Source organism: Lynx canadensis, chromosome A2 (genome assembly GCF_007474595.2).
Source record: "Lynx canadensis isolate LIC74 chromosome A2, mLynCan4.pri.v2, whole genome shotgun sequence".
NCBI lineage: Eukaryota > Metazoa > Chordata > Mammalia > Carnivora > Felidae > Lynx > Lynx canadensis.
Window position 1 is genome coordinate 25929671 of NC_044304.2, and position 17462 is coordinate 25947132.

At 43.1% G+C, this 17462-nt stretch overlaps 1 protein-coding gene across 4 annotated transcripts in view; it reads left to right on the top strand.

The window, feature by feature from the left end:
* Positions 1–17462, top strand: part of FLNB (filamin B) — a 143250-nt gene that overhangs the window by 55920 nt on the left and 69868 nt on the right. For all 4 annotated transcript variants that reach the window (XM_030307090.2, XM_030307088.1, XM_030307089.1 and 1 more), the window contains exons 2-6: positions 1344–1592; positions 4219–4316; positions 7041–7188; positions 15092–15210; positions 16249–16326. In XM_030307090.2, coding sequence (XP_030162950.1) covers positions 1344–1592; positions 4219–4316; positions 7041–7188; positions 15092–15210; positions 16249–16326 — 692 coding nt within the window. The remainder of the gene's footprint in view (positions 1–1343; positions 1593–4218; positions 4317–7040; positions 7189–15091; positions 15211–16248; positions 16327–17462) is intronic.

Genomic DNA, 17462 nt, shown 5'->3' on the forward strand with positions numbered 1-17462 from the left:
AGTTTGATTGTGGGCAGTTGGGACCATTGGTGAATTTGGAAGCACAGAGGTACCTGACTAGAAAGATAGTTGTAGGGTTATGTGAACATGGTTCAGCTTCATGGCTGTCGAGGACTCTGAGAGAAGGGAGGAGGGGCCACACATTTATTGGGAAGGTGGAGAAAAGGATTTGCCAAGAGATGTAGGTAGAGAAGGGAATTGACACATTGTTGAAATGGCAACCTGAGATTTGAAGGAGGAGTCCATGATGGCTCTGACATTTTCAGTTTGGGGTCCTGGTAGAATAGGGGCGTTTAACAGGGGTTGTTTGGTGGGGAAAGGGTGGAGGAAATTCAGAGGGGGGAGTGGGTGGGTGGGTAATAGGAGGGGAAGGATGTGGGTGAGGGGGAGAGAGATGGGGGTATAGACAGGAGGGGAAGGGAGAGGGGGAGAGAGATTGGGGATGGATAGGAGGGGAAGTGTGTGCAGGGGGAGACAGGGAGAGAGATAGAGAGATTTTATTGGTAATGTTTGGATTTTGGTGGATGTAGGTAGAGGTTGGAAAGAGGACAGAGGACAGAGGGCCATAGAGAAGCCAAGGGAGTAGAAGGTAGAAACCAGCAGCAGGGAGATTTCCTGGAAGATTCCTAGAAGGGCTGGTGTATGGCTTGTTGTGTTAAGCTGAGGGAGCACTAGAGAGGAGCCAGGACCTTGGGCCAGTCACTTATTCTTCTGGCAACAGAGACTTTGCCCAGCTGGATTAGCTTAACTATTAATGACTTTATCTTATGAATGACTAACTGGAGAGAAGAGCAGAGATGAAAATGATTGATAACACCCAGGGATGGTGAGATCTGAAGGGAAACTGGCCTCTTACACCTCTAGGACATAATGACTAGTGAAAAGAAAAGTATAGTAGAATATAAATTCAGGGAAGCAAACACACACACACACATATATGTATATGTATATATATACAAACACATACACATATAATTTGGTAGATCACATACTATCAAGTTAAACAGATGGTTGTCCCTGGAATTCAGCCACCTCTTTTTATTGTCTGTATTTCTGAAATGAGTCCTTTAAAATTTAAAAGCTCTTTTTATTACAGAACATTTCCAACGTATGCAAAAGTAGAGATAAAAGTATAATACATTCTCATGTACCCATGATTTCACGACGCTGGTAAACATTTTGGAATCTAGTTTCATCTGTTCCCATCCTCAAGTATTTTGAAGCAAATTTTAACATTACAGTCCTTTCATGCTGAAATAGTTCTTTGTGGTTCTCTGACAAATGAAGATTTCATTCACAACCCAGAGGAAGGTGCCAATCCATGCTTGTGCCTCTCTCCCCAGATAGCAAAGCCATTGTGGATGGGAACCTGAAGCTCATCCTGGGCCTGGTGTGGACACTGATCCTCCACTACTCCATCTCTATGCCCGTGTGGGAGGACGAAGGGGATGATGATGCCAAGAAGCAGACGCCGAAGCAGAGGCTGCTGGGATGGATTCAGAACAAGATCCCCTACTTGCCCATCACCAACTTTAACCAGAACTGGCAAGATGGCAAGGCTCTGGGAGCCTTGGTAGACAGCTGTGCCCCAGGTAAGTGTCCATGGCTACCTGAGCCAGCTCTTCAAGATGGACATTTGTGGCCCCAAATCCCCTTGGTTGTCTCATGGGAAAGCTGGGTTTGCTGTGATTGGTGTCTTCTCCTAGTTTTAGCCCCCTGTAAGAGCAAAGGGAGCTAAAACTGGCTCTGTTTACCTTCTAGGTGTATCCATTGACTTTTTGAGCATTGAACTCAGTTATTTACCCAAATCCCCAATGAATCCTGTAGTTCTTGGAGCAGGTTTAGCTTCCAGACTCCAAAGTCCTGCCTCTTCCCACAGTTGGTGCCTGGTTTCCCATTGACTTCAGCAGAAACACGTGGCCCTGTTAGTTGACTTGGCATGAAAATCTAAAAACTTCCATTGAGTGGAAAGTACCCATTTTTATCAACCACTGGGTGACTATACATGGCTTTCTCCACCCTTTTTTTTCTTCGTTGCTATGGAATAGTGCTTGGTCAGGATCCAGTTGGAGGCTTTCCCCCCTTTTCTGAGTGGTTGAGTGCACACCAAGGTAGTAATTATCCTCACTGGATGGTTTAGATTGATGGGTAGAGTTTGCTGGTACACACTCCGTAGAAAAACCAGAGCCTGTGTTTATATGCACCCTCAAGATTGTTTCTAATAAAAAATTTACTTTAATAATCATATTTTCCATTTACGAATACTCTGTATATGCTGGTCACATTAGTTTTTAGTAAGCTAATGGTTCCCGACACTCCAAGCAGAGCTGGCTAGCCTATGTTGGACAGGGAGGGCAGGCTAACTCCAGGCCTCATTCTGTCTTGAAAGCCTATAAGTTGGTGATGCCCCAAACTAACTCAAAGCTCAGCATTAGTTAACTTCCCAGCACCCTCTTCCTTGCTTCCACCGAAAGACACATTTCAGGATACCTCTTTACCAGTTTAAACCTGTGGATGTTTACTTCAGTCCTATACTTCTCCTGTTTACAGAGGCTTTTAAGATGATTCTAGGTTTGGGCTTTTGGGCAAGTGGATTTTTGAATTATACAGAATACAGTTGCTAGTGCAGTCTTTTTAGATGTATCTAGGAATAGGATTGTGATATTTTGACTTATAAAAGAAACATATATTTTAGTCTTTGTCCCTTTCCTGGCACAGAGCTCCAAAAACCCTTGGAATTTAAGTGATAAGAGCCAGGACAATGGTTCCTTTCAACCACACCTGAGTTTATGTTAATGAGATGACTTTTAGACAGCTGCTAAGGATGGGGGCAGGTGATTAGAGGGTCCCAACTGTTAGCCCTATCTCCTAACCACCAAGGTTAGAGGAGAGGAGATGGAAGTTGAGTTAATCACTAGTGGCCAGTTATTTAATCAATCATGACAACATGTTGAGGTCTCCACAAAATTCCTTGAACTATACATTTGAGGGAGCTTTCAGGTTGGTAAACACAAGAAGGTGCTGGGAGGGTGGTGCACCTGGAAAGGGCATGGAAGCCCCACATGCCTTCTCCCATACCTTGCCATATGCATCTCTTTCACCTGGTTGTTCTTGAGTTGTAACTTTTTTTTTAATTAGAAAATTTTTTTTTTAATTTTTTGAGTGAGAGTGGGGAAGGGGCAGAAAGAGAGAGGGACAGAGGATCCAAAGCAGGCTCTTGCTGACAGGCTGACAGCAGCAAGCCCGATGTGGGGCTCAAACCCACAAACCGCGAGATTATGACCTGATACAAAGTCAGATGCTCAACTGACTGAGTCACCCAGGCATCCCAAGTTATAGCCTTTTATTAAAAAAATTTTTTTTAAGTTTATTTATTTATTTTGAGAGGGAGTGTGTGCACATGTGTGAGCAGGGGAGGGGTAGAGACAGAAGAGAGAGAATCTCAAGCAGGCTTCATGCTGTCAGTGCAGAGCTTGATGCAGGGCTTGATCTCTTGAACCTGTGAGATCATGACCTGAGCTGAAATCAAGGTTCAGACGCTTAACCAGCTGAACCACCCAGGCACTCTGAGTTGTAGCCTTTTCTAAGAAATCAATAATCTAGCAATTAAATGGTATTCCTGAGTTCTGTGATCCACTCTGGTTAACGATTGAATCTGAGGAGGCGTTGTGAGAACCTGCAATTTATAGAATGGTCTGTTAGAAGTCCAAGTGACAGCCTGGACTTGCATTTGTGCAGTGGGGGAAGGGGACAGTCTTATGGGACTGAGCCCTTAACCTGTGGGATTTTACACGATTTCTACATAGATTGTATCAATTTTGAGTTAAATTGTAGAACATCCAGCTGGCGTGAACCCTACACGTTTGGTGACTGGACTACAGAAGTGCAAATGTGGTAGGGGGAAAATCCCCTGTAAAAAGGCACCAGGCTCAAATAGGCTTTGTTTATTTATTTATACCACACCTTCAAGGAATGAATAATCTCTGTGTTAATGCAAGAAAATAACGGCCTGAAGGAGAATTCTCAGTTTAGACTCAGAATAGTTTCTACTCTGGAGGAGTGGATACTTTTTGCCCTTAAAATATACAGTTCACTGTGATTTTAGGAAGAAATTGTTCTCTGAATTAAGATATCAAAGGGGTTTAATTTAAGCACATGGCTTCCTTTAATCTTTTCAGTGAGTTAATATTAACAGAATCTTTTGTGTCATATTAACAGGTCTGTGTCCAGACTGGGAATCCTGGGATCCACGAAAGCCTGTGGACAATGCACGGGAAGCTATGCAGCAAGCAGACGACTGGCTGGGTGTCCCACAGGTATATATACAAGCAACACCATGTCCCATGGGGCTATTTCCATCCTCCAGCTTGTTCTGAGACTCTGTGGATGCCTCTTTTGGTGTGGCAGGCAGTCTGACATCCTCAGCCTCAGCCCTCAGAGAGTATTGCCTATGACACTCTCCCCTCTTCCTCAGTTTACCCATAATAAGAGGTTCCCATTGACGTAGGTGCTTGTAGATCATTCAGAAATCTTCACAGTGCTCTGTCACGTGTGGAAAATTTTCTAGTGTTTCTGCTCCAAAGATCTCAAAGACTGTCTTGAGATACAAGACTGCAAATGTAGACTTTAATGATTAGGTTGAACTGTAAGAAATAGCCAATATTTGACCACTTTTTACATATTTTAGAAGTTTTTTTTAAGATTCAGTATCTTGGGGCGCCTGGGTGGCTCAGTCGGTTAAGCATCTGACTTCGGCTCAGGTCATGATCTCACAGTCTGTGGGTTCAAGCCCCGCATCGGGCTCTGTGCTGACAGCTCAGAGCCTGGAGCCTGCTTCTGATTCTGTGTCTCCCTCTCTCTCTGTCCCTCCCCTACTCATGCTCTGTCTCTCTCTGTCGCAAAAATAAATAAAAACATTTTAAAAAATTAAAAAAAAAAAAGATTCAGTATCTTAGGGAAATCATAGGACTTAGAAGTTTTTTTTTTTTTAATTTAAACCAGGATAACCTACCATTATTGGAAATTGTGGAAGAATTTGTATTGCTCCTAATCCTGTCACAGGAATATGACAAGAGAACTTGGAAATTGAATAAATCTTGGATACCATTGACAGTAGCCACATTACATAGTTGAGGTCTTGTCTTCTAAGGTTTTTCAAGGAGGCTAAAAAACTCCCTCTGACATTTAAATACCAAGACTCCCATATTTGAAGCCCTGGTCAAGAGAACTTGTAGGTGGCCAGTGCCGTGGATGGATGACCTCACCACTGGTTACATTATGGACTAAGTAATCAGAGCCGAGTTCAGTGTATTTTGTAATAGGATCCCTTGGGAGATAGAAAATTTTGCCTGTATTTCTTTGGTTTTGACATCATGTCTCTGCTTCATGGCCCATTTCTTGGCTCTCCCACCGTCAGTAAGTGGTGTGGTATCTTTTTCATCTCCTCTTAAACCTAAAACCATCTCCTTTTGACGTACATGTGATGTTGGCACTGTATAGTTGTTGAGGGAGCCTGGAAGAAATGTCAAATCAATGCACATCCGACATTTTATGGAATGAGTGAAGGCAATTGTTCAAACCCAAGTAGCTGTTCTGTTGCTGGAGGATAATGATCAGTATGTTTTCTGGTGTGTGTGTGTGTGTGTGTGTGTGTGTGTGTGTGTGTGTGTGTGTGTGTTACTTTGGGGTGAGGGAAGCTGGGTATATATGTTATTCATCTGCATTTAGTTAACCTGGTTCATGAGACAGAGCCTTCTGTTGGTCTGAGGAGTACTGCCTTACCTTACCTCCTCAGCGCCCTTACTGGGGCAGAGAGATTTTTTGTACTGTTTAGGACTAGGTCAGGTAGTAGGCCTGAGGCTGTGATGCCTTCAAGGAGGCTACCTGCCGAGCATGGGTGTAATCTTGCTCCTAGGCTACATGTCAGGAGAAATTAACTTCCTCCCTATTTTTTTTAATGGCTCTTAATGTATTGAAACCCATTGTCATCAGCTCAGGCCGCTCTAACAAAATACCATAGATTGGATGGTATAAACAACGGAAGTTTATTTCCCATATCTGGAGGCTAGAAGTCCAAGAGCAAGGTGCCAGCAGAGTCAGTTCTTGGTGGGGGCCCTCTTTGTGACTTGCAGACAACTGGCTTCTTGCTGTGCCCTCACATGGGAAAGAAAGAGAGGTCTGGTCTTTCCTTCTCTTAATAAGAGCATTAAGCCCATCCTGGGGGCCCTATCCTCATGACCTCATCTAAACCCACTTACTTCCCTTGGGCCCCACCTCCTAATACCATTACCCGGGTGGTTAGGGCTTCAGCATGTAACAAGACCACAGATCTAATATGTTGCTGTGTTCTCTCTTTTTTTTTTATTACTATTTTTTATTGGTAGCAGAGTTAACAGAGATGCAGGCAATGGGTAGATGAGCAAAGGGAAAGGCCAGTTTATGTGCTTTTTGGTAATATGTGCAAATCCTGTGTATACTTGTTTCTTCTTCCTCCTCACTTGACATAGCTTACCCCTTCTGGAAAGTTTCCCCAGGGTAGGGGGTGAGCAGGCCTTTTTTGGAGGGTGGGTGTGCACCTCTGGAAATTACATATAGAATTGCCTGGAGGAGGGGCTCCTGGGTGGCTCAGTTGGTTAAGTGTCTGACTCTTTGATTTCAGCTCAGGTCATAATCTCATGAGCCATGGGTTCCACATTGGGCTTTGCACTGACAGCGCGGAGCCTGCTTGGGATTCTCTCTCTCTCCCTCTCTCTCTGCCCCTTCCCTGCTCGTGCACGTGTGCACGCATTCTCTCTCTCTCTCAAAATAAATAAACGTTAAAAAAATTGTCTGGAGGGGGTCCTCAGCTTCCGAAACGAATAATGACACTTCTAAAAGGTTAAAAACACTGACATTGGCATGTAATTTGATATAATTTCACTTAATTTAGAGGCTGACTCAATTTCTTAATGTCTATAGTGTTTGACTTGAGACATTTGCAAAAACTTTAGCGGTTATAAGTGATGTACTCTGGGTGTTCACCTACCATGCTGTTATTCTAGGTCATCACTCCTGAAGAAATTATTCACCCCGATGTGGATGAGCACTCGGTGATGACTTACCTGTCCCAGTTCCCCAAAGCCAAGCTCAAGCCGGGGGCTCCTCTGAAGCCCAAACTCAACCCGAAGAAAGCCAGGGCCTATGGCCGAGGTAAGCACTGGTCTTGCTGGGTTTGAGACTTGTCCTCTGGTCTTAGACATGATTATGTGGCTTCAGGAAGAAGGTTCTTAGAATCAAGAATGTATAGGCTTGATCCTTGAAGACCTCCCAGGCCTCCTTTGTCAGATGCTTTTTACCTCAAGGTCCATTTGTTCACGAGCAACTTTTCTGCTTTGTGAATCTAGGCTTTAAGAAATGCTGCTGCTGTAATGTGATGGAGAATGAGTTTATTGCATTGTGATTTTAGTGCAGTAACCGTGGGATGAAGACAGGACTATTTTCCCATTTTTCATATGAGAAATCAGAGAGGCCCGATCCACTGGGGATAGGGGGTGCAGGTGCCTGTGTCATCAGGCTGCTGATTCATTTCTCCTTTGGTCATGCTCATGCTGCTTCAGATTTCCACATGGGGAGGGAGCTCTTGTGACCCCCTGACAGACACTTCCTTGCTGAGACATCCTGTTTATGATCACTGAGGCCACTGCGGGCTGCAGGACAGTGTTCTGCTCAGAATGTTATGGTGGGGTAAAGGCATGTTGAGGCATTTGGTGTTCTGGCTGCCATCTGACTTCAAGCACACCAGCTTTTTAAGAACTGTTGTGTTTCAGCCCATGGTGGTTTCTGGTAAAGATTAGCCCCATGAGCTACAACTTACTCCCTTTGTTATGGGGAAAGGAAGGAGTGCATTATATTTCTTAATTTTCGTAATTACAGTTGGGATCACATTTAGAGGCACAAGATATCTTGTATATCGTCTCCTAGAATCTGCAGTTCTAACCATTCTAACAATAGTTTTCTTGAGTCCTTTGTGTGTGTGTGTGTGTGTGTGTGTGTGTGTGTGTGTGTGTGTGGTTGTCGAATTCTTGAAAATGCACTGTAGGCATTGTGACAGTTCACTCACAATCCTCTCCTAAAAATAGGGCATCCTCTTGTATAACCAGTCTTCATTATCACAGTAAGAAAATTAACAATTTCATATCAACTAATATCCAGTTTATGTGAAAATTTCCCTATTGTCCTAAAATTGTCTATCATAGTTTTGCTGTTTTATAAACCAAGATCTGATTAAGATTCACTACAGGGGCACTTCGGTGGTTTAGTCAGTTAGGGTCATGATCTCAGATTTCATGAGATTGAGCCCCACGTTGGGCTTTGTACTGACAGCACAGAGCCTGCTTGAGATTCTCAGTCCCTCTCTCTGTCTGTCCCCTCCCTGCACGTGTGTGCTGTCTCTCCAAAGAAAGTAATAATAAACTTAAAAAAAAAAGATTGACTTACTAATTTTGTTGTTTCTTTAGACTCTTTTTAGAGAAATGTGTTTGTTTGGTTTTTTTTATTTTGAGAGAGAGAGAGAAGGAGAGCATGAGCATGGGAGGGACAGAGGGAAAGAGAGAGAAAAAGGGAGAGAGAGAATTCCAAGCAGGCTCTGCACTGAGTGCAGGGCCTGATCTCACAACCATGAGATCGTGACCTGAGCTGAAATCAGGTGTCAGGCTCTTAACTGACTGAGCCACCCAGGTGCCTATAGACTTTTTAAATCTAGAATAGCTTCCCTTAAAAAAAATTTTTTTATGTATAACATTGACTTCCTGAAGAGTGCAAAGCACTTGTCTTGTAACAAGATGTTCCATACACTCATTCCCTTTGAAAATAGCATTTCCCTACTTGGTGTCAGCTTAGTCTTAAGGTGACCAAGGGCCAGGTCAGTGGTGCTGTGTGCAGTTCTCAATCTTAGTGGTCAGGTTCTCATCTGTTTGTTTAGCATGATTTAGAACAGCAGAGAGACCCTGATAGTTCTGGAACAAACCAACTTGCCTTTTGAGGTTCCTTTTGACATCGAGGTGGCACTGTGCAATCATTTGTGTGTATCGGGACTGGGCACTTTGTTTGAAGCCCTTCCCGGATGTGCATTCACTTAAAGGTTGGCTTGTCTGTGCTTGTTTTTTGTTTGTTTTTTTTTTTTTTACTGTTTATGTATTTTAGAGACAGAGCACAAGTGGGGGAGGGGAAGAGAGAGCCGGAGACAGAATCTGAAGCAGGCTGCAGGCTCTGAGCCATCAGCACAGAGCCTGATGTGGGGTTTGAACCCACGAACCATGAGATCATGACCTGAGCCGAAGTTGGACGCTCAACCAACTGAGCCACCCATAAGCCCCTGTCCATGCTTGTTTTAAAAGTGCTTTCCCTAAAGCATAACGAAGAGTGGTGGCTAGAATAAGGAATCTCTGATTTTCAAGGTTATGCTTCTTTAATAGCAAAAAAGCTTCAAACAGCAAAGTAAATCTCTTGTTGACAAAATTGGTCAAATGGATTGAATTTAATCAAGGCATAAAATGCTTGTTTGAGGTCACCTTATCACTGGCTGTCCAGTTTCCCCATTGTTAATGTGAAACGGTTTCCTTTCACGATGCTGTTTTCTAGAAAATGACTATTTGCTACAGTTCAGGAATGTAGCTAGTCATTGCCATTTCCTTCATCTGCTTTTTTTTTTTTTTAAGATTTTATTATTAAAAAAAAATTCTTTTTAATGTTTATTTGTTTTTGACAGAGAGAGAGAGAGAGAGACAGAGCATGAGCGGGGGAGGGGCAGAGAGAGGGAGACACAGAATCCGAAGCAGGCTCCAGGCTCTGAGCTATCAGCACAGAGCCTGACGCGGGGCTCGAACTCACAGACTGTGAGATCATGACCTGAGCCGAAGTCGGGTGCTCAACCGACTGAGCCACCCAAGCACCCCTTAAGATTTTATTTTTAAGTAATCATCCGACAGGGAACTCCAACTCACAACCCTGAGATCAAGAGTTGCATGTTCCACCTGCTGACCAGGTGGCCCTGATCTGCCTTTTAAAAATTTTATTTTATTTTTTATTTATTTATTTTTTAAGGTTTATTTATTTCTCAGAGAGAGAGAGAGAGAGAGAGAGAGCGTGCACACACAAGTAGGGGAGGGGCAGAGAAAGAGGGAGACACAGAATCTGAAGCAGGCTCCAGGCTCTGACCTGTCAGCACAGAGCTTGAACTCGTAAGCTGAGAGATTATGACCTGAGCCAAAGTCGGATGCTTAACCAACTGAGCCATCCAGGCACCCTGATCTGCCTTTTTTAATATTTTCTGTCCTTGTGGAGAAAACGCACCTTAAAAAAATATATATATATATATGTACACACATACATGTATGTATTCATAGGTATATATGTTTTGCATTTTTTTGTTGTGGTAAAATATACATAAGATAACATTCCCTATGTTAACTGTTTTAAAATGTACCATTTAGTGACATTAAGTACATTCACCATGTTGTACAACTGTCTCTACCATCCATTTCCAGAATGTTTTCATCTTTCCAGACTGAAACTCTATACCCATTAAACTATAGCTCCCCATTTCCCCCTCCCCCAGCTCCTGGAAACCTCCCTTCTCCCTTCTGTCTCTATGAATTTGTCGACTCTGGGTACCTCATGTAAGTGGAATCATAAAATATTTCTACTTTTGTGTCTGGCTTACTTCACCTAGTAAAATGTTTTCAGTGTTCACCCATGTCATGGCATGTGTTAGAATTTCATTCATTTTTAAAGCTGAATGTATATACCCCACGTATACACCACATGCTTTATCCATGCTTCCGACAACAGACATGTGAATTGCTTCCACCTTTAGCTACTGTGAATAATGCGGCTGTGAACGTGTGTGTGCAGGTATCTGAATCCCTGCTTTCAGTTTTTGGGTATATACCTAAAAGTGGAATTGGTGGATTGTAGAAGAATTCTGTGTCTGTTTTTTCTCTTTTTATCAATAGGAGGCCAAGTGTCATTTTGGGCAACAGAGCCACACATCAGGCCACATGGGTAGAGCCTTAAGATATTATCTTTGTCCTGTGGTGAGACCAAGGGCAGGGGCAGTTTTCTTTCTCTCTTGTGTGGCCATATTGCTTCATTTTTGCCTAGTGAACCAAAGTACAGAGAACACTTCATCTTCTAGTTTCTAAAAGGATTGAGAGTGTTTTTGTTTTGTTTTGTTTTTTAATTTTATCTTTTGGACGTTGGCCAGATTGCAGTTACCAGCCGGTTGGCACTTGCAGATCTTACTCACTGAGACCCACTCACTGAAAGGATAGAGGGCTGGAGTGAGGCAAACTTACAGCCACAAACAGATCTTTGTGGTGGGCTTGCTTGCGGGGTTAGGTATGTTGAAAGCATGCATCCGTGAGCTAAGCGGAAACCTCTCTTAACACCCATGTTCTGAGTAAAGCATTCACTGCAGAGCAAGCCTTAAGCACCCTTGTGAGGAGTCTGGGGGAATGATTGTGTCCTTACAGTTAGCACAGCTGTGAGAGAGTTCACAGAGGCTGGGTGGGGTTCAGCCTCCTGACCAACCATGGTTATTAGCCAAGGTGGGCCAACCCAAGCCCAGCCTTGGGTAAGTAGCAGAGTAAATGATTTCTCAAGCTGTTGGAATCAGATGGACTAGGTATTTGTGCATATCTTAAGTCCATATTTATGCATTAAGTGACCTGATCATTACATACATTCTAAGCGAAAGAAGAATGTAGAACATAAAAATTGAAAACCCTGCTTCCCAACTGCTAATCCCATTCTTTCCTTCAAAGTCCGAGGTATTTCTTTCCTGCCTTTTTTCTGTGCCGAAATGAATTCCAACTATGTAGCTTCTTCAGTTTGCATTTCTTTTCTTTTTTTAAAATTGTTTTGAAGCTTATTCATTTTTGAGAGACAGAGTGTGAGTCAGGGAGGGGCAGAGAGAGAGAGAGAGAGAGAGAGAGAGAGAGAGAGAGAGGAAGACACAGAATTCAAAGCAGGCTCCAGGCTCTGAGCTGTGAGCACAGAGCCTGACAGGGGGCTCAAACTCACGAATGGTGAGATCATGACCAGAGCCAAAGTTGGACACTTAGCCAACTGAGCCACCAAAGCACCCCTTAATATCATCGGAAGCCCAAAACATAATGAGCAATAGCAGTTGGTAGATCTTACAAATATTTTTAAAATAATGGGGCGCCTGGGTGGCGCAGTCGGTTAAGCGTCCGACTTCAGCCAGGTAACGATCTCGCGGTCCGTGAGTTCGAGCCCCGTGTCAGGCTCTGGGCTGATGGCTCAGAGCCTGGAGCCTGTTTCCGATTCTGTGTCTTCCTCTCTCTCTCTGCCCCTCCCCCGTTCATGCTCTGTCTCTCTCTGTCCCAAAAATAAATAAACGCTGAAAAAAAAAAAATTAAAAAAATAAAAAATAAAATATTGAGCAGGCTGCCAGAACCCAAGGCAGAAAATAGCAAAGTGGAATGACTTTGGGGTTAATAAATACAATCTTTTTTTTAAAGGTGTATGACAGAATATTAGCAAATAGTTAGCAATATACGATAATAATTATTCAGCATAATCAAGCAGAGTTTGTTCCAGGGATGCAAGGCTGGCACACTATTAGAAAATCAGTCAAAACAATCTACTACCAGGGCACCTGGGTGGCTCAGATGGTTAAGCATCTGACTCTTGATTTTAGCTCAGGTCATGATCTCACGGTTCATGAGATCAAGCCCTGAGTTGGGCTCTGCACTGACATCACAGAGCCTGCTTGGGATTCTGTCTCTCCCTCTCTCTCTATCACTCCCTCTGTTCAAGCAGGTGCATGCACGCGTGCTTTCTCCCTCTCTCTCTCAAAATAAATAAACATCAAATAAAAAATCTACTACCATAACTGGCCATAAAGAAGGAAAATCACAGGGTCACATCAATTGATACAGAAAAAGCATTTGACAACATTCAACAGGCATCCATGATAAGAACTCAGAAAGGAGTGCCTGGGTGTCTCAGTTGAGTGTCTGACTCAGGTCATGATCTCAGCCGGGATCCAGCCCTGTCAGGCGCTGTGCCTTCCCATAAAAGGGAAAATATAATACGTTGGACTTCACCAAAATTAAGCACATAAAAAATGTCATGAAGTGTGGCCTGTGCCTTGAAGTCTTGGCATGGCACATGAAGATTGGACTGTGTTGCTGAAGCTTTCTTACAGTGAAGGCACACTCCTGGATGACTCCACTCTCTTGCAAGACAAGTGCCCTTAGCCTCCACCCTGCAGGCCACCTAGACACCATCTCAAACAGAACTCAAAATGCTGTGGAGACAATGATTGGACTTTACTTTTAAAAACTATTTATTTATTATTTAGATTATTTTATTTTATAATTTTATTTTATTATTTATTTCCTAGAGAAAGAGAGAGTGAGTGAACAAGGGGCAGAGAGAGAGAGAGAGAGAGAGAAGCCCATGCAGGCTCTGCACTGTTAGCACAGAGCCTGAAGCGGAGCTTGAGCTCACCCAAAGTGGGGCTTGAGCTCACTTGATGTGGGGCTTGTACTCATGAACTATCAAATTATGACCTGTTCCAAAGTCAGATACTTAACTGAGCCACACAGGTGCCCCACTTTAAAAACTTTTTAGAACAATTTAAAACTTTTTGTAGTTAAGAGAACAAGAAGACAAACTTAAGGCCAGGAGAAAATATTTGGGAGCCACATATCCAACAAAGACCTAGTATCTAGAATAAAGAAGGAACTCTCAAAACTCAGTCGTAAAAAGAATCCAATTACTAAATGGGCAAAAGATGTGAACAGACATTTCACTGAAGGGTGTGTACAAATGGGAAAGAAGCACATGAAAAGATGGTCAGTATCATTGGCCATAAGAGAAATGCAAACTAAAACCATTACACATCTATCAAAGTGGCTAAAATAGAAAGTAATGATAATACCAGATGCTGGCAAAGATGCAGAGAAAGCAGATCTAGAGCACTCATCCATTGCTGGTGGGAATGTAAAATGGTGCAACCACTCTAGAACACAGTAGGGGCAGTTTCTTAAAAAGAACTAAACTTGTAACTACTATACAACCCAGCAATTGCACTCCTTGGCATTTATCCCAGAGGAATGAAAGCCTATGTTCATATACAACCCTGTACACTAATGTTTATAGCAGCTTTATCAGCAACAGACAACTGGAAACAACCCAAATGTCCTTCAGTGGGTAGATGGTTAAACAAATGGTGGTACATTCATATCATGGAATATAACTCAGCAATAAAAGAACAAACTATTGATACAGGCACCAACCTGGATGAATCTACAGAAAATCATGCTTAGTAGAAAAAGCCAACCCCAAAAGATTACATGATGTGTGATTCCATGTATATAACATTCTAGAAATGATAAAATTATAGAGATCGAGAACAGATTAGTGGTTGTTAGGGTGGGAAGAGGGTGGGGTGGGAAGGGAGTGGGTATGGCGATGAGAGGGCAGCAACATGAAGGATCCCTGTGGGGATGGAAATGTTCTCTGTCTTGACTGTGTCAAGCTCAGGACTCTTGTGATACTGTAGTAGAGTTTTGTACGATGTAACATTTGGGGAACTGGATACAGGTATTATTTCTTTCACCTGCAGGTGCGTATCTCAAATTATTTTGCTCAGTCATCTCAAAATAAATAGTTTATTTAAAAAAATAATGATTGAATGCAATTTTTAAGCCTTTCAAGCAATACAGAATTGTCTTTTGTGAAAAATGAGCTCTTCTCCCATACCTCATTCCTCCTTCCCCCGTGTCACCTCCCTCAGGGCAAACCCCACTGGTAGTTACTATGTTCATTTTTCATAGTTGTAGAGACTTCTACTGAATTTCTCTCAATATTTCACAATTGGATATCACTTAAATAACAAGGACAAAATTAGGGCTTTTGACCTGTTTGATAATCCTTGTCACAGATGTTCTCATATGGTAGCTACAGGCTTGGGTCCCATCTCTCAGTTCCCCCAGAAGGAACAGAACAAGGGAACACTGTGGGTGATGGCCTATGTCAAGGCCCCCACCTAACTTGTAATGTGCTTCTGTAAACCTGACAGGAATCGAGCCTACTGGAAACATGGTAAAGCAGCCAGCCAAGTTCACTGTGGACACCATCAGTGCCGGGCAAGGAGACGTGATGGTGTTTGTTGAGGACCCAGAAGGGAACAAAGAGGAGGTATGTTGGAAGACGCTGCCACTCCATGGAACCTTTGGGGCTGTGACAGGGCCAGGGACCGTGCGTTCATTTTCTAAGAGGATCCTGTGGCTTAGAGCAGTCAGAATAATTGTCCCAGGACTATGCCTTGAAACGTAATAGAAATCAATACCCAAGGACACAGTGTTTAATAAAATAAGGGATACTTTGGATTTAGCAAAGGCCTTGTAAATTGAAGTTTCAGATGCTCAAGACCAGAATAACAACAATACTGATGCAGTACAATACAGCCACATACTGTTGCTTTACTCTCTTCCGAGACTGACTATCCTTGGTTCCTACCTCAGGGCCTTTGCCCATACTGTTCCTTCTATTTATCTTCGTAACACTGGATTTTATTCCTGGTGCTTAGCACCATCTGAAATTCTACACTTACTGGTATATTGTCTGTTTCTCCCACTGACGCAGGGACTGTCCCTGATTTTTGGTATCTGACACTAGGCCTGGCATTTCATAAACTCTTTTTTTCTTTTTTTAATGTTTATTTATTTTTGAGAGAGAGACACCAAGAGAAAGACAGAAACGGAGTGTGGGTAGGGGAGGGTCAGAGAGAGAAGGAGACAGAATCTAAAGCAGGCTCCAGGCTCCAAGCTGTCAGCACAGAGCCTGATGCGAAGCTTGAGCCCACAAACCAGGAGACCATGCCCTGAGCCAAAGTTGGATGCTTAACCAAATGAGCCACCCAGGCGCCCCCATAAACTCTTAATAATTACTGGACCAATAAAGGTTTAAGTTACTCGCTTTATGGTCCCTCTCATCTAGTGAGTTCCAGCCCTGAGACAGTGGAGAGTTAGGACTTGGGTATACATTTGTGCTACATGACCTTGTTTCTGTGACTTTAGGTTGCTTCTTTCCTGGGGCATCCTTTAGAAGTGATGGTGCAGGAAATCGCCAGGACAGGGTCTTCACCTGGCACCGTGTGGCAGGGCCTTGGCTGGCATAGCATACTTTTACTGACACCCATCACCTTCTCTAACTATTGCTCATTTTCTGTCCTAGGCACAAGTGACTCCAGACAGTGACAAGAACAAGACATACTCTGTGGAGTATCTGCCCAAGGTCACCGGGCTGCACAAAGTAAGATGAGGTGTTCTGGCTGTTGCTTTGACTGCTCTTCTGGGCTTGTTTCAATATGTGTCTCTTAGGAGGGTTGAATTCTACTAGGTTCTTTGCAATGTCTTAAGATTTTTTAAACTCCATCTGGGTGACAAGTGGTTGTAGCTGCATGCCTGGAGTATAGGTGCTAAGCTATGGGCTCTTTATCTTTAATGCTTCCTTAAGTACTCCTCTTTGGGGTGCTCCAGAGCATCTATAAGTATTGGGGCCTAAGTGTGGAGAAGGCCAGTTGAATACAGTCAAAGCCAGTGTCCCAGTCATGCACCTGGAAAAATGCTGGGCGTCTGGTCCCCAGGTTCTTCATCTCAACAACATTTTGAGTTCTATTTGAGTGGGTGTCCAGTTGGCCTATAGGACAGGAGCCAAGGGAGCCTTGCAAGAGAGTAGGGTGACCCAAGAGTGTGCCTTTCCTTGAAAGAAAGCCTTCAACAGCACACATGGGCCTATCCCTGTGTACCATGCTAATATTTTGAGACCTGGACCATACTTACTACCTTGGTTGTTAGTGAATTCACCTGGAATCATGGCTATAGATTTTTCTTACACCTTTAGGATATCACAAATTTAGGAGAAAAAAAATCTTGAAGGGAGCATTTATGATGTAATTAATTCTGTCAATTCATATGAAACCCAACTCCATGCCCCTTCAAATTTAAAAGATGAGAGCTCCAACTCAAATTTTTTTTTATTTTTTATTTTTACTTAAAAATTTTTTTTTAATGTTTATTTATTTTTGAGAGAAGAGAGAGACACAGAGCATGAGCAGGGAGGGGCAGAGAGAGAGGAGACACAGAATCTGAAGCAGGCTTCAGGCTCTGAGCTGTCAGCACAGAGCCTGATTTGGGGCTCGAACCCACGAGCTGTGAGATCATGACCTGAGCTGAAGTCGGACACCCAACTGACTGAACCATCCAGGCGCCCCCAACTCAAATTTTAAATGAAAATCTATACTGTATCTCAAATTTATGTATCTGAGAGTGATTTTTGGTCCCATGAAAAATATTTTGACTCTGGGTTTGAAATCCTGGAACTATACCTTGTACCACTAGGGGGGTCAGTGGTCCCTTCTGCAGCTGCCTTCAAGGGTCCCATGTCTA